Source organism: Trachurus japonicus, chromosome 6 (genome assembly GCF_045865225.1).
Source record: "Trachurus japonicus isolate A0001 chromosome 6, Traja_1.0".
Classification (NCBI taxonomy): domain Eukaryota; kingdom Metazoa; phylum Chordata; class Actinopteri; order Carangiformes; family Carangidae; genus Trachurus; species Trachurus japonicus.
Window position 1 is genome coordinate 5,823,067 of NC_140912.1, and position 21,040 is coordinate 5,844,106.

The 21,040-nt window shown below is 42.8% G+C and overlaps 1 protein-coding gene and 1 long non-coding RNA gene across 3 annotated transcripts; one reads left to right on the top strand and one right to left on the bottom strand.

Moving 5' to 3' along the window:
* The first annotated feature begins 231 nt into the window (after nt 1-231).
* Nucleotides 232-18,383, top strand: LOC146985467 (creatine kinase U-type, mitochondrial-like). Its single transcript, XM_085778462.1, has 9 exons — nt 232-469; nt 3,571-3,769; nt 8,426-8,521; nt 8,689-8,910; nt 10,061-10,146; nt 13,841-13,964; nt 14,962-15,096; nt 15,207-15,332; nt 17,463-18,383. Exons 1-9 carry the CDS (start codon nt 324-326, stop codon nt 17,574-17,576), a joined length of 1,248 nt encoding a protein of 415 aa, XP_085634588.1. The 5' UTR covers nt 232-323; the 3' UTR covers nt 17,577-18,383.
* LOC146985468 (uncharacterized) lies at nt 8,919-14,569 on the bottom strand. 2 transcript variants are annotated; one of them, XR_015035971.1, is made up of 3 exons: nt 14,470-14,569; nt 10,796-10,850; nt 8,919-9,126 (listed from the first exon to the last, which is right to left on the bottom strand). It is a non-coding gene; the product is annotated as an uncharacterized LOC146985468 (long non-coding RNA). The 2 variants fall into 2 exon arrangements; XR_015035972.1 differs by lacking the exon at nt 8,919-9,126 and adding an exon at nt 9,610-9,785.
* Nucleotides 18,384-21,040: the final 2,657 nt, after the last annotated feature.

Consider the following 21,040-nt stretch of genomic DNA (forward strand, 5'->3'; position numbering starts at 1 on the left):
ACAAAAACAATTCAATGCTTGGAATGGTATTTGCTTCTTTTCACATCCAACATCAGCAAAACATGTAGCTACAGTTATTTGCCCCTCATTAACTCCTCAGGGGCTCTGTGTTATTAAGCATGTGCTTTTATTTTGAAGCGAGGAGTGAATATCCGGTCTGGTCTCAGCATCTTCCCCTGCTCTTGACAGCGCTTCATTTAAATCAGTCTGTCTCCCTGATCTCATTCCATCAGAGCCACTTCATCACCGGCGCGGTCGTGGAAAACAAGGTGTGTGTGTGAGTGTGTGAGTGTGTGTGACACATCGAGACGAGACAAGCAAAGATGGCGAGCAGCTTCTCCAGGGTTTTGTCCTCCAAACGGAACATCGGCATCCTGTCGGTGCTGGGCGGCTCGGTCACGGCCGGACTGCTGCTCCACCGGGACCATGTCAGCGCCGGAGTGCCGGTCCGCAGGAGCTACCCCGCCAGGTAGGGTCCCCGGTCCCCTGTCCCCTGTCCCCCCGCCGGCCTGTGCGTCCGTTACTTGCGGCTTCAGCAACACTGCATCATTACACCCGTTCATCAATTCATCCTAATTGATGAAAGTGTCACAGTTGGATCCATCCCATCTCCAAAGAGTCGGGCTGTGAAACATCAGTCTGACCTTGCAGGCTTATTATTTGAAAATTGACATTTATCCACTTTCATGTTTTACATCACATAATGTGCATCTCATTATAGTATTCATGTCACATACCATAGAGATCACCCATATAGGAGGCTACAGCCAATCATAGGTGGCTCTACACCCAACCTGCCGCTGAGACACAGGGTCATAAATGCATCATTATGCAAATGTTAGGTTTGATCTACAAAAATCAGAGTTGCATGTGGTGTTTCATGTCCCTGTAGAGAACAGGTTGGTTTTGCGCGCTGACCTGCGGTGGTTTACTCTACATGTGAGGCTGTGTGTGATGTGGAGGCAGAGAGAGGCTGAGGAGAGGAGAGGAGGGATGCGTACGTGTCCCCCGACACGCCTACACGCATTATAAAACCCTATAGACTACAGATCAGTAACCTTATCTGCTGCTCACTATAAATCCCTGCTCCACATTCTTACATAATAGCCTACATCAAAGGAGCATCTACAGAGTCAGTCTTTACATAGAGAGTAATCTATTACTCTGCTGTTGCTTTCTTACCATGCAGGCATTGACCTTGGTTTATGGATTACTGTGTAATGTGTATCAAGCACCTGAGCCACCGATGTCTGTTCCTTATCAGACACTTTGGATATGAGCAGAGGAAACACACCCAACTTTATGCTGTTAATCATTACAACTAGTGTGACGTGATGTGATAAAGATAAAGCTGCAAAGAATTGGACTCGATGAAAAAAGGTTGAGAGTGACCTGTAACTGTGCTCTACTGTATAAACCGGGGTATAAAAGCACACACATGTTATGAGCTTTAGTGGCAGTGGGGGGAAAGGTATTCAGAATTTTAGGATCTTAACGTGAAAGTAAACATACCACCGTGTGGAAGTAATCTATTTCCTGCATCCAAATAAAAGTAAAAACGCAAAATATTTACAATCAAATATACAGAAGTAGAAAAGGTAATTACTTAGAAGAAATACAACCTTGTTAGAGTACGTATAAGAATCTCCACCACTGGTTTGGGCCAACAGATTAGCTGTTGGAGCACCATCGTGACTGGATCTCCCTGTGCAGCAGTCCACCTCCACCTTAACCACACAGCTCACACATCCATCCACTGTTCCTTTATCACATCTGTCCTCAGAAACATGAACAGGCAGGTTGTGGACATGACTAAATCCTGTCATCCCTCTACTGGTGTTATCTAATACAGGAACAGAATAGGAAAACTCTGCAGACTGATAAAATTCCTGGTTGTGAGTTGTGGAGCTTGTTCTGTTAAGACAAAGGAAGATGGAAATAAGACAAGAAGCCAAGTTGCTCTGTGCAGTGATGGAAAGAAAAACAGACTTTCATCACGGCCCATTCATGACCAACAGGTTTAGCCTATATGTGCTGTCTCTGCACATACTGTCATACAGCGAATGTATCCAAATGTCATAGTCTTCCTTATGATAGACAGCAGGAAGCTGCGACGTACAGTATGTGCTGCCTCTGCACTTCTAGTCTTTTGATATCCCAAGTCTATAGCTTGGATTAAAGCCAGTCTCCAACAGCAGCTCCCTTCTTGTTTCTCTACACCAGGCTGCATAGAAGCCTCAATAATTCATCTGGAGACACAGGTGGAGCAGTCATTAGTTAATTCGACAGCATTATTGTACTAAAACAACACAGATCTTTTTCCATTGGTAGTAATTTATGCAGCTTTTAACATTTCAAAAATATTTCCATGTTGATTATGGCTTCAGTGTGCACTGACTAGCCATACCATTAAAACAGGAGAGACTGGTTACTGATCTGTGAGTGAAGAGCATGGTTACATGATTGCACCCTGACTACATTATTGTACATGTACCAGCCATAGACATTCACACATAATAACTACATAGCTACACTACTGCACACGCACCGGCCATAGACACACTCAAGAAAGACCCAGATTAAGCATGATTACAGGTGCTTACAAGTTTGTTTGTCTAATATCCAGTCTGTAAGTTGTGCTTTAAAAGTCCTAAAAATCTGACACTCTTTAATATGAATGGGTAGCTTGTTCCATTCTAAACATCCTTGGATTGATAACACGTTTTGAGAAAAAGTTGTGCGTCTAAATTGTACCTCACAGTCCCCTCTTGTGGTAGCTCTCTGGTCCCTATACTCCTATCTGGATGTTTTTTTTATATTCTCTTCCAGGGGCGGTGGGTACAGGCTGTGTAGAGATTTATAGATCACATATACATGTTTAAAATACTTAAGATTGTCGAAACTAAAAAAATTATATTTTACCAGCATGTTGCAGTGATGATACGAATGTGTTCTTTTGTCAAGTACCTTAAGGGCTCTTTTGTAAAGTTGTTCAATGGGCTCTACAGTATGCACAGCTCCACTACTTCCTCAACTCAAGGCTGCTCCTTTATTTCCTGTCTTACATTATTGGACAAACTGATTAATCCAGGTGTGTCTGAGTAGTCACACTGGCCAGACACACCTGGATTAATCAGTTGGTCCAATAATGTAAGACAGGAAACAAAGGAGCAGCCTTGAGTTGAGGAAGTAGTGGAGCTGTGCATAGAGCCCATTGGTCTAAGAGTCGTGGCTACTGTGAAAGATCATACAATGTAGGTACGCCTTAGCAGCACCGGTTGTTATTATCTGTCACAGTGCCAGAGACCGATGTCCCTGTGTGTCCCACTCCGTCTAAATCAGAAGACAACTTTTGCAGTGGGGTGTTTCATACCCAGAGGGCCGCAGGTTTGAATCTCCAGTTACCTGTGTACGTGCCATGCTGAAGTGTCCTTGACTGAGTCACTGTGTGGAGGGCACAGCTCCACAGTTCAGCTGCAGCCACACACGCAGATAAGATCGTGTTTTCTCTCTCAAAGATCAATGCAGCAGCATTCTATTCTATTCTATCTTGCATTTGTATTTGCACAGTGCGGAGTACCCTGATCTGCGCAAACACAACAACTGCATGGCCAGCAACCTGACACCTGCCATCTATGCCAAGCTGTGCGATAAGGCCACTCCCAATGGTTACACACTGGACGCGGCCATTCAGACGGGCGTGGACAACCCGGGGCACCCCTTCATCAAGACCGTCGGCATGGTGGCGGGAGACGAGGAGTCATATGAGGTCAGACATGCTAATGGACACATGAGAGCTCAACTCAGTGCAGATGAAAATAAGCTGCTGGCACATCTCTGATACAACTTGAAAGACACTTAAGGGGATTTTTTTTAAACATTTTGGCAAATTCGCCCATTGCCATAATCCCTATAGTTTTAGGAGTAGGTTAATTACTTTTAATTATCGGTGCAAGATGTTTTTAGATCGGCGGGGCAGAGCCGGGAGCTGCTCAGCTAACGCAACGGAGGCTCATGGTATTTACACGTTTCCTTCATCTAACTAAATACACAATCGAACAACTCCAAAACGCTCTAGTGGACAAGTTGTGACCTGCACATTCACCACACTATGAGATAATAATGTATAAATTATATCAAATATTATGAACTACTTGCGTTTTTGAAGTCACTCTCTCCAGCAGCCGTGTCTGGGATGTAGTTCTGTTCTGTCTCTGTCTTGTAACGTCATGATTATCTATCATCAGACTCGGCTTGTAACGTTCCATTATTATCTCATAGCGTGGTGAATGTGCAGGTCACAACTTGTCCACGAGAGCGTTTTGGAGTTGTTGGATTGTGTATTTGATGAGTTTGATGAGGGAAAGGTGGAAATACCGTGCGCCGTGCAGAGCTCACGTCTCTGCCCCGCCGATCTAAAAACAGCTTGCACCGACAATTAAAGGTAATGAACCTACTCCTAAGACTATAGGGATCATGGCAATTGGCCAATTTGTAGTGCTTAGCAGAAAGTATACAGTATATATTTGCTGAAGAAATTTCCGTTGACATTCAGGTCAAACCCCAACTTTGTATTGCGACATAGATAGATAGCCTTTGAATCATCAGAAATTATTGGGAAATATTTTTTCAACACTTACTGTGACTCAGAGGGATTTAGTAACCAAACTGCATGACCTGTACCAGAAGAAGGGAGGAGTCTTACAGCTTAAGAGAGGGTGAGGGAGTTTTAGGCTAGGACACCTCTTTTGGGATTTTTCTTTATCTATGTATAGAGAGGATCTAACTCTCTCTACTTCTTTTAATTGCCTGCTTCATTTAGGCCATAAAGATTCTGTAATTAGGCCCGAGCGGCGAGTAGCACTCGCCCGGCGAAGGCCTATTGAAATCGCGCTGTTTTTTATTCTTATTATTCCGTCACCTAAATGCCCCAATTTGGCCCCTTTCCCGACTTCGAAAATGCGTGAACTTTTGCCCGGACGTCCGGCCTGATCCGAAATTCGATATATGTGGTGGTCGCACATGTCCGACGCGACATGGCGAAATAGCGCCCCCTACAAATTTTGAAAAGTCCCATAGACAATTTTGCTTACTTTGGCGTAGACCTACAAAATTCGGTACACATATGTACCATACCCAGATATACAAAAAAGCCTCTTAATGTCATGGTGAAATGTCAACAGGAAGTCGGCCATTTTGAATTGGTCGTTTTTGGCGCCAAATTAACTCGTCCGAAACGGTTCGCACGACACGCTCCAAATTTGATAGACAACATCTTCAGACCTAGCTGAGTACAGCATGTGCTCCGTAGGTCAATACGTCAAAGGGCGTGGCTTCCAATGGGCGCCAAACATAGGCCTGATCGCCACCAACATTCGGTTGGCTGTCACGCCCACATGCTTTATCCTATCAACTTCAAACTTGAAGGAAATTATGGGGGTGAGTCACTGATTCGCCCGATATATCAATATCTCACTTTACTCAAAGCGCCCCCCGGTGGTAACAGGAAGTGACCATTTTTTACATTAAAATCTTTAACTCCTCCCACTAATTTCGCCCGATCTACTTCAAATTGCCTACAGGTTATCGAGATGCCATGCTGATCCAACCTTGTGCTCCATAGGTCTCTACGTCAAAGGGCGTGGCTTCTGCGGCCTTGCCAATTTTTGGCGACTTCATGTTTCCTCGCCATTTCACCTTCTAACAGCTCTAACGCCCACATACTTCATCCTATCAGCTTCAAACTTGCTGAAGATGATGATGGCTCCACCCTGAACGTTCCGCTGAATGGCACGCCCACTTTACTCAATGCGCCCCCCGGTGGTAACAGGAAGTGACCTGGTTTACACTTAACTTGTCCGATCGACTTCAAATTTTACATATTTGATGAGCCACTGCCCCTAAACACACCTACCCACATCTGGGTTCATACAAATGCGCCCCCTGGTGGTAACAGGAAGTGACCTGTTTTACATTTACATTGTCCGATTAACTTCAAACCTGACATGTGTGATCCTGGTCAGCCCCTGATCACACCTACCCACATCTGGATTCATACAAATGCGCCCCCTGGTGGTAACAGGAAGTGACCTGTTTTACATTTACATTGTCCGATTCACATCAAACGTCAGGGGCTTGATCCCGGTCAGCTCCTAAACGCCGCTACCCGCTTCTGGCTTCGTAGCGCCACCTAGTGGACGAACCGCACGTTGCGTTTTTCCGCTCCCGCAGCGCTTTTTCGCCATTCTCGCTTCGCGCCACGGCCCCCACACGCCTCAGGCCCCCGCGGTCGCATGGGTCGAGCGAGGGCCGATCATCGCCGCTTGCGGCTTTAATTATGAGTTTGAGATTGCACATGCAAGTGAAGACTTGCTGAAAGGTGTGTCAAAAGCTCCCTCACTCCTAAATGCATACCAGTTAGGTACATTACAGATAAGTCTTAAGAAAACAGATGAGTAAAAGTCTGTGGTCGTGTAGAAATACAGTATCTTTACAGCTCGTTAATTTGGCTGATATCAAATTTTTTGTGCAGTATCTCTGAAATGTAATGCAACATACTGTGTGATTCATCCTGATTCATCCTGATTCCCTGCTGTTGACATCTGTGGGTGTATTTTTCGTTGTAGTTTTTGTAGAGCGGTGTTGGTGGGTTGACAGAAGAACCGGGTGTGGTCACACGGTGTGTAAATAGAGCTGTGATTATGCAACTTGAAAGTGTACAGATTCATACTGTAGCTGTACAGTGAGAGAGGCACCACCAGTCCGTAGAGCAGCAATAAGATTCATCATCACACTCATGGACATGAATGTCACAGCCATTTCTAATGGGCTGTCATTATTAACACCAATTCCACATAACAGGCCTTTTTTGTCAGAATTAGATAGTTAACTTATTGCTTTTCTGTAGAAGTAAATACAACATTGAAAGTTGATGCAAATCAGTCCCACAAGTGCTGACAACTTACTTATGAATTGCTTTACTAATCTGCTATGTACTATACCAAATAAAATATGCAGATTAGGAGATGATTTTAATAATAATAATGATGATATTTTTTATGTCTAATGCACTTTTCATCAAAAAAGATCTCAAAGTGCTACAAAGTTAAAAGCAAAGTATAAAAAGCACACAATAAAAACAAAAGTGTTTTATGTTTTACACTTTGATTCACTGTTTATCAGATGCAGCCTGTAGAAAAGTTAGATTAAAGCTTAGTGTCAAAGTCACAGTGCCTGTAAATGTCTCACTAAAATGCCCTTGAGACAAACACTGAGCTAAGTAAAGAGAGGAGGCATCTGCCTGATCAATAACGCTCCACCTAAAATAAAACCCTGTGTAAAGCGTCACCTTTGAATAGAAATAGAAGTCAGTGTAATCTCTAGTTTGAGTTTGTCTTATGTGACAAAATGTGATCAATAATAATTGCTCTGATTTGGTTTGGTACAGTCTTGTGATCAGGGCCGTTGCTAGGAATTCTGGCCCCCCTGAAAGAATACGACTTTTCCACTCTTAGACTATTAACTTATCATTTTTTATTTAGCCTATACTTTGTTTTGATGCTAATGCAGCATTACTATGAGTATTATCTTATATTATAATTATTAGTATTATTCTTATGCAGAATAATTCAGTCATAGTGAACAAAGATTATAGCCTAGACTATATCATTAAAATGTCTAGTCTGGCAACGGCCGGTAGACCTCGGCTCAGTCCAGGGGGCGGGATGAAGGCTGTCTTTCAAACTGCCTCTGCACCAATAGGGTAGCGCTACGACCAATCAGAGCAAAGAGCAGGATGACGTTAGCCTGACAAGCCAATTAAAATGTATGTCGCCATCGCGTTAAGCCCGCCCAACGACTCTCTAAACAGATAGAGCGCTGTGATTGGTCAACACAAACGGTGTTGGAGACTCAAAAAGTTCCTATGGCTCGTTTCTAGACCCACCTGCTGCTGCTAGGGTGCAGATAGATTTCTAGGCTACAAAGATTAGACTACTGGGGTTTTTGTGGGCCCTACTGGGCGCTGGGCCCCTAGAATTATCATCACCTTTCTCCCCTATACAACGGCCCTGCTTGTGATCCACAAACATCCAAGTATTAATGCATTTTATGCATTAATGTAATGCAATCTTATCTTAGACTTTGCCACTTTTACTTCTTTTTAAATAGCATTTTAGACTTTGCTGCTCTTATTCTCTGACATAAGTTTGTAACGGGTTGTGCAATATTGTTGTTATTGTATTATTGTTATTTTTTGTGCATGATGATGCGTGCTTGTGGTCTTGTGTTGTCTTCTGCTGCTGGTAACATTGTAATTTCCTGCAAAGGATTAATAAAGTATCTTTAACTTATTTAAGTGTTTGGGTTTTGTTTTGTTTTTTTGTATAATTTCTGTCTTCTTAACATGTGTGTGTGTGTGTGTCAGGTATTCGCAGACCTACTGGACCCCATCATCAAAGAGAGGCACAATGGTTATGACCCCAGCGTCATGAAACACCCGACTGACCTGGACTCCAGCAAGGTACCGGTCACAGACAGCACTGAGCTGCTTCGCTCTGTTTTATTGAGCTACATTGTCAGACCGACGTGACTCAACCAGAGGAGCTCGTCGTCCTCCCACAGCTTCACAACCAACGCTCCTGTCAGGATCACTCACTCACTCATGCATCATATACTTGTTTGCTCTAGCTCCATTCGGGCCAGTTCGATGAGCGCTACGTGCTGTCCTCCAGGGTGAGGACGGGGCGCAGCATCCGGGGGCTGAGCCTGCCCCCCGCCTGCACCCGGGCCGAGCGCAGGGAGGTGGAGAGGGTGGTGGTGGACGCCCTCGCCGGCCTGAAGGGCGACCTCACCGGGAAATACTTCAGTCTCACCCAGATGACAGACAAGGAGCAGCAGCAGCTCATCGATGTGAGTGATGCGGGGATGTCGCTGTATGTTGGATATTCATATGACAACTTTTTTCTCTCTTTTCATCAACACAACCGTTTTGGGGAACAACAATTTAGTTAAACATTTAGCTTTCCTATATTTTATTAAAGCAAAATGACATCAGGTTTGAAGTGATTTTGATCCAGTGACAGCAGGAGCAGGTTGTAGGTGAACTGTCAGTGACCTGCAGAACAGCTGAGGAACACACAGTGTTGGCCAAGTTACTTTTAATTAGTTATACTTACTAGTTACTTTCCCCAAAAAAGACATGATTGAGTAACTGAATTACTACATTATAAAAGTCACTAATTACCAAGAAAAGTAACTATTGAATTACTTTTTTTTATAAAATGCTCAAATATGTTAAATTACTTGGACTTACCTCCGCTAACCTCCTGTTTATCTGGAGCTAACCAACTCACTCAGTTTTTGAATTGGTTTGTTCCAGATAAACGGCTTTTTTCCAACTAGTTGATGGACTGAAAAAAATGTGTAGACTACATAACGTACACTTTACGGGTGTTATTATTATTTTGTGACGGGACTTCTTGAGTAAAGTAGTTGTGCATTTTATTGTCAGTAACGGTAACGGCGTTATAACGGGGAAACAGTTAACAGTTTTGATTACTAGTTACTGAAAAAAGTAGCGCTGTTATTTTATAACGCCATTATTCCCATCACTGGCAACTCATTAACAGCAAAAACATGCAAAGTGATAGTAATGCCTGAAATACAGATTTTAATTCCTAATTAGATGACTTCTACAAGAAATAGATGCATGCAAGGTAAAGTAGCTCTTTTTGCACCAGTGCTTGGTCTTCCCAGGATGCGGTCACAGCTTTACTTCCTTATGTCTGAGCAGAAGAAAAAAGGGAATAAGAGGAGCAGAAAAATCCAGCACATGAGAAGAGAGACGGTGTGGGCTGGGCCTGCCATGCCATTTAGCTCCTGCCCACAATGAGAGAGATTGACCCGATTACTGAATTCTAAAGTCTCACACACCCTCATTTCTGTCTCCCTGTGACAATACTGTCCAATCTCGGTTTCACCACTTCAGTCACAGCCATTGTTGGCACTGTGAATGTAAAAAAACAAAAAAAAAAACCTTGATTCTCTGTATTTTCAATAGGATCACTTCCTGTTTGACAAGCCTGTGTCCCCCCTCCTGACGTGTGCTGGCATGGCTCGTGATTGGCCAGATGCACGTGGTATATGGTAAGTAAAAAGACATGATGGTTCAACTTTAATGGTTGACTGCTTTGTGTAAAGACACTGTAATATTATCCATATATATAGAACAGTTCACTGCAGTAGTGCAGTTAGTGAAAAATGATTTGTATACAGCCTCTCTGTTTTTTCTGCTGGTAGTCCAGCATAAATGCAAAAGCATTACAGGGGTTTAACATTCCTGAGACGGGTGCATGGACTCATTTGTTAGAATTACTGGGAGAAATTCTTGGAAATATTTTCCATCTTGTTTGGCGTATTTGGCTTTTTAGTTCAGTGTCTAGATCAGCATCTAAAACCCCAAACAACAGTTACTGATGTGAGTTAGTTAGTAAGGACAGTTGAGGTTATTGCCTTTACCAGAGGACTGGTTAATACTATATGAGTCATCAGCATCTGCATGATGAAATATATTAGGGTGATTAAATGTCCTCTTTTGCCTGGACATGTCCGCTTTCTACGTCCTTTCCTGTCTAGGTTTTGTTTTTATGAATTCGTGAAAACGTCTGGTTTTCATAGTTTTTCACTGGACCATTAAGCATGAACTTAAATTGACAGGTACAGGATAGTACGGTTACTACGGTACTGCAGCACTGCCTCCAAAATGCTGCAGTGTGGGGCGGGTCTGGTAGCTCACCTGGTAGAGTGGGAACCAACATGGCTGAATCTTTCCTGCAGCAGCATTAATGTAGCTGTACAGATGAATTACAGAAAAAAGTCACTCACTTACCGTCCTGGTTGGGACTATTTTGATATTTTAAGATTTTCTGACAGACTTGTTTCTATTCTGGGGTATTTTTTATTTATTATTATTTTATTTTTGTACCATTGAGACTTAAAGAGAAATTATCTTAGGCATAATAAAGCATGCCTATCTGAATTAGTGTCTTTGGTTGGACAGATATCATTTTGTTGTATAACTAAATTAAAGGCATACTGTAAATATATTCAAATATAATTTACTGTAAGTATCTTTAGGTGGAGCCAAGTTTCCTCTTTTTTGGAAATCAAAATATGGTCACCCTAAGATACATTGCATTTCCTTATGATGTTGCTGCATGTACAAATTAAAGGGCAATGGTGTATTGATTCTTGTTGAACTCAAAATACTTTTAATTTTCTTATTAAATACATTTTGATTAGCAGCTGATTTGTGTGTGACTGTAGTGAGTGTTTTACAAAGCAGAGTGATGTTGGATGTTCTACCAGGATGCTAAAGAGACTTGAGGGAATTCCTTTCTCCCTAAAGACTGGCTGTTTGTCATGGGAAGTAGGGATTGTCAGTGTTGACAACAAAGATTGATAGAATGACTACATAATAGTGGTATTACAGAAAATCAGGTAACTGTTGTCGTCCCATCCTAAATTGGGCTGATCTCTCTATGTGTAATTCTTTCATTTTCGTATTCAGTCGAGTGAAGAAGATATGAAACAAATCCACCTGATCTTTGAGCGTTCATGTGTTGCGTCAGTTCGTCTGACAGCCTTTGCAGACAATGTTCCCTCCCAGCCAGTCAAAATCAATCAGCAGCCCCCCCCCCTCTGTCCCTGGGCCAGTCCTATCAGCCTACCTCTCCTCTCCTCAATAATTCACCTTGACGTCTTCCCTCCATCATCTCCTCTTTCAGGTCCTCTGGCAGCTTTCTCTTTCTCTGGCTCTCACCCCATCTTTCATTTCATCTGTTTCACTATCCACTGTTGTCATGCTCTACTTTCTCTCACTTTTTGCTCATTATGTCCCATCCTATCCTACTTTTTTTTTTGTTTCACTCCTCCCTAATGTTCTTTTTCATGGCTGCTCTACTTTTTTTTCTTTATCTCATCCTCTTCCCTCTTTTCATTTTTCAACGTCGGTCCAATCCGTCTCGCCAACCTGCTGCCTCCACAACCTATCTATTACATTATTAAATCTCTCTAACAATGTTAAAGAGGTCAGCATGCACCAAAAGCTTCTGTGGTGGCTGGTGGAGTCTGTGTGCTTTACAATCTTACAGATCATATTAAGAAATAAACAGGTTGCTGGAAAATGTCAACAAACTGAGGGGGGGCCATGTTAGGTGAGGGCATTGTACTTGGATTTTTTAGCTAAACCTACATTTGTCATACTCAAGGCTAATGAGATCTTAATTTCATTGGAACTAATCTGACCCCAAAACAAGTGCTTAAGTGTGGAACCAGTGAATGTCTTATTACCCGTTAACAGCAGTCCTCTGAGGACCATGAATATCTGGACTAATCAATCATTTATCAATCTGGACAATTGTTTTCTCTATTCTTTGACAATTCGCTCCTCAGGAGTTGAGGTTTCCATGCAGCAGAGTTTGCGGTCTGTTTTGTAAGGTGTCTTCTTTCTTTAAAGGGATAGTTCACCCAAAATTTCACTAATTATCTACTCACCCTCATGTGGACTAAGGGCTGGGAGAAGTTTCAGAGTCCTCCGTGGCTTCTCTGAGTTACAGGGGGTCTCGGCGTAGCAGTGCATGTCCATATAACGGTTACAAATGGATACCAACTGTCTTCGTAACAAAAAGACACACCAAAAAACATCCAAATACCTCCATGCTGCTCGTATGTAATGTCCGTCTTGTATTGAAGCCCCGAAATGTGAAATTGTCCCGAAAAAAATGAAATAAGTCTATATTTCAAGCTTGTTTTGTAGTGGAAGCTTCTCGAAGCTCCTCTTCCCGGTTCGTCAAATTTGGACGGACTGGGAAGAGGACAGACCCTGGTTCGTCCAAATTTAAAAAAAAAAAAAAAAAAACAAGCTTGAAATATAGACTTATTTAATCTTTTTCGGGACAATTTTGCATTTCTGGGGTTCAATACAAGACGGACATTACATACGAGCAGCATGGAGGTATTTGGATGTTTTTTGGTGTGTCTTTTTGTTACGAAGACGGTTGGTATCCATTTGCACTACTATGCCGAGACCCCCTGTAACTCAGAGAAGCCACGGAGGACTCTGAAACTTCTCTCAGCCCTTAGTCCACATGAGGGGGAGGAGATCATGAGTGAAATTTCAATTTTGGGTGAACTATCCCTTTAAGGTGTCATAAATCACAGTGTAGCCTTCCAGATCACTCTGACAAGACGCACAGTCGATGACCCGCAGCAAAAACAACATTATCCTCTGTGACTGATGGTTAATGCCTTCACTAATGTCATGTGGCTCCCTAAGTAGAGGAAAGCCATCACTTATCTCCTCTTGTTAACTTAACCTACACACTTCCTAAAATAATCTAATAGGCTATTGGTTCACTGTATCATACATATATTCATTTTTGGAATAAGTGAATCCAGGGCCATGTATATAGAGACAAATAACACACCCACTCACATTCACACCTATAGGCAATTTAGAGTTTCCAATCAACCTAATGTGAATGTCTGTGGACTGTGGGAGGAAGCTGGAGGACCTGGAGAGAACCCATGTAGCCACAAGGAGAACATGCAAACCCACATTATAGTTGTCCATAAGGTAAAACATAACAAAGTCTGGAAACTAATGGAATAACAACTCTATCCTCAAGGTTACAGCTCAGTGAATTAGATTAAATTACTCCTGTCCTGGGCGCTGCACTAAGTCTGTAACCTTGCAGCTTGATAGTGATGATGGGGAAAATACAGAGGACAACATAATGTTAATCCACAAGGATCAATGAAGTTCTAACTTTGTGTGCAGGCACAACAACGAGAAGACGTTCCTGATCTGGGTCAATGAGGAGGATCACACCAGGGTCATCTCCATGGAGAAGGGGGGCAACATGAAGAGGGTCTTTGAGAGGTTCTGCAGAGGCCTCAAGGAAGTAAGACTGTTTGTATATGTGTGTGTGGGAGCTGTTTGTAAGTTTTGCTGTTGCTACGTAGCTAACATAAGCATCAGCAGCTGTTTACTTAGCAGTCTAATAGAGGCACACAAGTTCTGCATGGAGAGCAATGTCAATGTCAACTCTTCTTTCTGTTACTCCTTCTCTTCTACTGACTTTAGCATGCTAACTAGCCAGGCCCAAGGCCAGTCTGTCTCTAGACTTGGACATAGTGGTTCACTGGAGCTTCCACTCTGTCCTGTAGACCCAGCACTACTCAGAGAGCTCAGAGAGCATACTGTATAATAACCTTGTATTGGAAACATAACAGTTGCTGACTCTCTTGTCCAGCAAGGATCAAGACCCCATGCACATTCAGTTGCCAAGAAGGGGTCATCCCTATGTTCCCTGCTCACCCGAAAAAAGGTTCTATGTTCCCTGTTTACCCAAAAAAGACAGGAAACATAGACACATACACTTGTGTGGTGTGTTTGTAGTGTGGTACCTGATCAGGGCCAAAGTACTGGATCATACTGGACCAGCGCTGCCCTTGGACACAGTACCTATTTTGAAACTGGAAGCTGCAGCTGCAGCAGACATATCCGTCCTGCTGCCATCAGGTCTCTGTAGAATTTAATAAGCTAAAAGGGATTAATACAGACTGAAAGCATTAGGTCTTTGCCCTGTTGTGAAAGTGAAGCTCGCAGTCAGGGGCACAAAGACACTGTGCAAACATAAATTATTTATCCAAGCACGCCCAGTTCCACATTAGGGAAAGTGCAAACACTACTGTATGGCAATGTTTGGGGCAGTCTACTTCCAGAGAAGTTTATATCAAGTCGACAACTCTCAGTTATTTACCTGTCCGCTCTGATAAATGAATATCTAAGATAACGGCTTATTGAACAGTGCACGACAATCAAATGTACCAAAGAACAGAGATTGTAGTACGAAATGAAACAGTCACTCACTGTGTTGGGACTGGTTCTTCTCTAAGGTGGAGCGTCTGATCCAGGAGAGAGGGTGGGAGTTCATGTGGAATGAGAGGCTCGGCTACATCCTCACCTGCCCCTCCAACCTGGGCACAGGGCTCAGGGCCGGGGTCCACGTCAAACTGCCCCTGCTGAGCAAGGTAACACATCAGTGGAAACAAAAAGAGGATAGATTGATACTTAAATGTGCATGGATGGGTGGATGGATTGATGGATGGATCATAAATTAATTCCTCTCCCCTCCTCCCAGGATCCCCGCTTCAGTAAGATCCTGGACAACCTGCGTCTGCAGAAGCGAGGAACAGGTGGCGTGGACACGGCTGCTGTGGGCGGTGTGTTCGACATCTCCAACCTGGACCGCCTGGGACAGTCTGAGGTACGGAGATCAGGGTAGAAACACCCAGAGATGGGAGCTGAGTGACCGTGATGAGAAGCTTAACACCTCCAGACTTCTCACCTGAGGTGTTTACTGTATTAGCCACATGCCTGTGCACAGTCGTCTTGCAGGGCATTGTGGGAACACTGATCACTTTCTCTTACATGAATAAATGAATATTCATCAAACTGAATATTTATAGTATCATAGTTGAATCAGCCTTTAAAAATGATTAATTATTAATAAGAACTAAGTTAATCAGACAGAAACTACAGTACTGACAAATTAATGTTGTGTGAGTGGGATTTCTTTTAGTGCAAATAACTTATTTATGTCACAGAGAGGAGAGGACAGAAGAGGAGAGGAGAGGAGAGGAGAGGAGAGGAGAGGAGAGGAGAGGAGAGGAGAGGAGAGGAGAGGAGAGGAGAGGAGAGGAGAGGAGAGGAGAGGAGGTTATTGCTGTCATGTCTTGGGCGTGTTGTCATGCCTGTGGCTCTGACTCACAGTACAATGGAGCTGTTCTCTTTCATTGTGAGTGTGTGGTTGCATATATTATGGTGATGACATGAGACCAGCCTCACTGCTTCTGGGTGGACTGTACTACAGTATGTAGCGTTCAATAGTGTGCAGACTCATTCTTAATTTTCGTAATGTGATCGAACACCGTCTAAAACTCTATGCTCCACTTCTTTGAGAGTGTGGGCTGCGCGGCGCTGTTTGGTCCTCCATCATCCAGACTGATGAGCACTCAGGAGAGGAGCACTCTCAGGATGGAGGGATGAGAGAAGGGAACAGACTGTTCGACATAAAAGTGCTGAAGGACAATAACATTTCAGCAGCACACAGCTTTTTGTGAGCTAAGTTCCTGTCATGTACAGTCTCTGAATAGATTGTTAGTTCTGGAGATCATTGCATCAACCATGCTAATGCTACAGCTAACACACCAGATGTTATTGTTGTGACTGAGCCAGGAGAGTGGGCTGGATTTCTGACTCAAGTTTAGAGAAGACATTCCCTGAGAAGGTTACAGGCCTCTAGTTGATGCTCACAGCTCTGTTATGAAGACAGACTGCCTGTGTTTATATGTGGTTGTCAGGTCAGCGATGCAGACTGCTCTGTGTCTGTACTTACAGACAGTTTTCATAATGGAGAAGGCACTGACTCTGTCTGTACCCTTAAAGTAAATGGTAAAAGCTTGATATTTTGCAAAGAATAGACGGACCACTCTCACATCTGTGCTGGGCCTGATTAACCATATGGGCAACGGGGCACTTGCCCAGGGGCACGGGACCCGTACAGGGCCCTGGGCAGAGAAAAATTATCATGTTTCATCATGTTAAAAACACAGTCAAATGGGGCCATGTCCACCAGACACGCCGCTCCCAGTGTTTACTTTCTATACAGATCTGAGCAGAACTGTAGCAGCGCTTATTCAGTGCAACGCGCTTGTTTTTTCCTTTTTCCTTCTCCCTCCGGTGTTGTGCCTGTGTCTCGTTTGAAAGGTGAAGGAAAGCCTGTATGTGGAAAGACGTGAAAAGAAAGCCTCCAAGATGTAGAATGTGTGTTATAGAAGAGAAACACATATTTCAGGGCCGATGACTTGTATCATCAGAACAGACATGTCAGCCTCCTTTTATACTTAAAGGAGGCCAGTAAGGCCCATTTATTAATAGAAAAAGAAATAATAGTCAGTCAGTAGTCATCAGTATAAATTGTTGATCTTGACTTTGCATTGCATGCCACATATGGTTTACTTTTCTACACAGTAATTGCCTGCTTATATGGCAATGGCGGTGGTAATTGTATCACGATTAATCTTCCCTCTTTACTGACCCATGCAGAAGCTTGATTTGTTAGTATAGAAATATATATGCTCTTGATGATGACAGCGACTTTGTGATTATTGCTTTGGGGTGGGCCCTTGAGTCTTGTTGCCCACGGTACAGAAAAGTATTAATCCAGCCCTGCATCTGTGTAATGCTGCTAGCTTGAGTTTCCGTACAGGCTAGCCGCTAGGAGATGGCGATGGAATCATAAAATATTCTCATGTGTTGTGCACTTTTACAGTCTATGGTTGTACATGATATGTTAACACATCCTGTATTAAAATGTAACTTGTTTCTCCCTTAGGTCCACTTGGTGCAGACGGTGGTTGATGGCGTCAACTACCTAGTCGAGTGTGAGAAGAGACTGGAGAAAGGCCAGGACATCAAGGTGCCCGCACCCCCCAAGCAGTTCAAGTAGACACTGATCCCTGAACTCCGCACACAACCCCCCCCACCCCCCGGGCACACACGTGCACAAACACCCTGCTATGTGCCCATAGATATGAAAAATATCTATGTCGTTGCTTCATTGATTACTACTACTTATTTAATCACCTTTCCATTCCCCACAATAGTCTTCCCTGCAATATAATCTACGTATGTTATACACAACTGCATGTCTGCAGCCAACCAGAGTCCCAGAATACTGCATTGGGCTTAAGTGCATTTGCAAACTCAAATTCAAAATTGTCCTTAAAATGACGGCAAAGGTTAATGAAGGAAGCACAAAGTGTTGGATGTAACAGGGTAAAGATGGCCTCCGTCTCTGCATGGCCAAACGGTATCTACGGCTCTGCTCCCAGACCAAAACCACTCCTCTGCCCACCAAACCTGGCTCTACCTTGCCTCGGCCCCTTCCTGCTGCATGCCCAATACTCAGCGTGCCCCCCGCCCCCCCTCACTCCTGTGTGTTCATCAGTCATCCCTGTTGTGTGGTGCTTGTATAGTCCATCTATTTGTGCTAGACTCCATTGTGGATTGTGTGTACATAGTTTCTTTTAACCATTTCGAGTGGATTTGAATGTTGATTAACAGCCTAAGACTGAAGAGACTTGTGGATTATTATATTTAATGACACACTAGTGTCAGATTGTAACATTATAACACACACTGGCTGGGCTGGGTTCTGTACTGTAAGATACTGAAGCAATATCATTCCAGGTCATCACTGAATGTCACACTGACTGTAATGTCTTTTATTAAAGAAATCACCTATTTAACAGAACCTCTTTCTTTCCTCTGTCATTTGTTGTTAAAGCACTGCTTTTCTTGTAGCTCTAAATAGTTCTTTGGTAGGCCTATTCCAGAGGCCTTTTGCCCAAGAAAACTTAAAGTAACCATGGTAATCAAGCAGGAGGACTGGAATCAATGTGGCTGTAATACATCATGTGACAATCTTTAGTCAAAGCCATAACAAAACTGTATTCAGCTGAAAGGCTTGCACAGAGGGTTGCTGTTTTCACATGGAGCCAAGACCTTTTCAATCCCTTCTCACTCTCTGAACTACCTGACTTAATCAAAACTTTTAAAAAGTCTGATGTTCAGACTGCCCAGGCTCTCTGAATAAGGGAATGTAGTGTATTATCCACCTGTGCTTTTGCTTTAATATCTTAAATTATTGCATGTTCTTCTTTATATGTGTGCCTTGTCTGGAAGTCAAGGAATGTGTGAATCGATGTCCTGCTTAGTGGTCATCTGACCTAATGGGATACATGTAGGTATGGTCCAAGATGACCTAATGACTCGGATGTCTTTTCTAATGGGATACAGGAAATGGGGGATGTCTTCTCTAATGGACAAGAGACATAGGATACAGGATATGGGGTTTTTAGCTAAGTCTAAAAAACCTAAAAAAGCCTAAAGATCAATAAGTTAAGACAAAGGTCCTTGACCATCTGATCTCGGGAGGTTTCTCTCTGTCCGGAGAAGGTGGAGTTTTGGAGATAAGCCAGCATATAAAAAGGGAAGGTTTTGGGCCAGTCGAGAGAGATCTCATTTTTGACCAGAGATGCTCCAGGATTCGGCATTCTTTGTACACGGTTCTTCTTCTTGTTAATAAACTTCTTTTTTGAATGCAAGCGAAGACGTGTCAGCGGTGATCCTTCTTTTCATCAACACATCAATATACCACAGGAAGCATAAGTTAAAGGATGAGGCTGATAATAATCTACATTTTGGCCCTTGAGGATGAGCCACTGCATACACTGCACTTTTCCTGGACTACAAATTTACAACGTCCAAATGCTTGTTCTTAATCAAGAGTCCAACAATTTAGTTTACAATCATAAAAACAAAAAGGGACCAGCAAATTTGACTTTCACTTGAGAGGCAGGGACCTGCAAATGTTTTGTATTTATGTTTTAAGGACTGAAGCAATATATTGATTACCAAAATAGTTGTGAATGTATTTTTTCAGACTAATAAATTCATTAACAGTTGCTGCAGCTAAAGGGCAAGGTAAGGTAAGTTTATGCACAGCATCATGACAACATCCTCTGACCTTAGACCCTCACATCCACTGAGGAAAAAAAACAGCAGAAACCTCGGGGTGAGCTAAAGTATAACCAGACTTTTAAACTGAACTGCCAACACTTAAATGCGGTTCAAAGGCAAAGTACACAACCACAGGAAAAACATGTTTCATGAATCTGCACTGGACAGTAAATATTTAACTGGATTTGTGTTTGTCTTTTATTTTAAAGCAAGTGCAGAGACATTGGTGTTTTGTCTGCAGTGCAGGAGGTTTGTAACAACTGCTTTGTCCCATTGTGAATGAATGGATATTCTCGCCTGATGAAACAAGTAGGATTTTTCCACTGTTTTGGTCTGGACGTTGACACGACAACAAGGCTTTCAGTGTTCTGAGGAGTCGCAGCTGAGACGTCGAGTGTTGGTGTTGTGAGGCATGGAGGAGAAATGTTCCTCTCTCTTCAAGGATTTAGAGAAAGTTTCTGATGTCCTGAACACACACACACACACACACACACACACACACACACACACACACACCCTCCCTCTCTGTCTCTCTCAGTAGCTACTTGGAGCCTGTCACTAGCATAATGCTGCAGACCTCTCCTCTTCTCTCCTCCTCCTTGTTCCACATATGGCTGAGGAGCAAGGAGGTTGCCATGGCAACCACTTCTCAGAGGCAGTGGGGGCTCCCTCCGATGGGGGAGGGAAGGGGCTTGGAAGCAGCTCGGATTAAATGGTGTTTGAATATTGATGACTGTACTGTAACAGCCTGTGTTTAGAAAACGGTAATTAAATGATAAATAAAATGCTCAAGTCAGTCACTCAGCTCTTACAGTAACACATAAAACTATGGCCATACCATAATCTGCCTTATTGACATCTTACCTTAAATACAGGTGCATCTCAATAAATTAGAATGCCATGGAAAAGTCTATTCATGTCAGCAACCTAATTCAATTCAAAGTGAAACTAATACATTATATAGATCCATTACACACAGAATGAAACATTTCATGTCTTTATTTATTTAATTTCTTTTAATTGTAATGATTATGGCTTACATCTAATGAAGACCGAAAATTCAGCATTTAAAAAAAAATTGAATTGAAGACCAATTTAAAAAAGTGTTTTTATATGGAAAGTTGCCTTCTGAAAAGTATGGCCATCTATATGCACTCAATACTTGGTTGGGGCTATTTGACCTGAACTACTGAAATGGACTATTCCTTGATATTCTAATATATTGAGATGCACCTGTAGGCTAATCACATCACCAAAACACAACACGGAAAATTCATAAGGGGTAAAAACCAAATTGCAGTAATAACTAGTTAGTTAGTTCATCCTAGCAGGTCATAGGCTTACTATGTATATGTGGCAAGGTGAAGAGGGCCCGGGCGGGGATTGAAC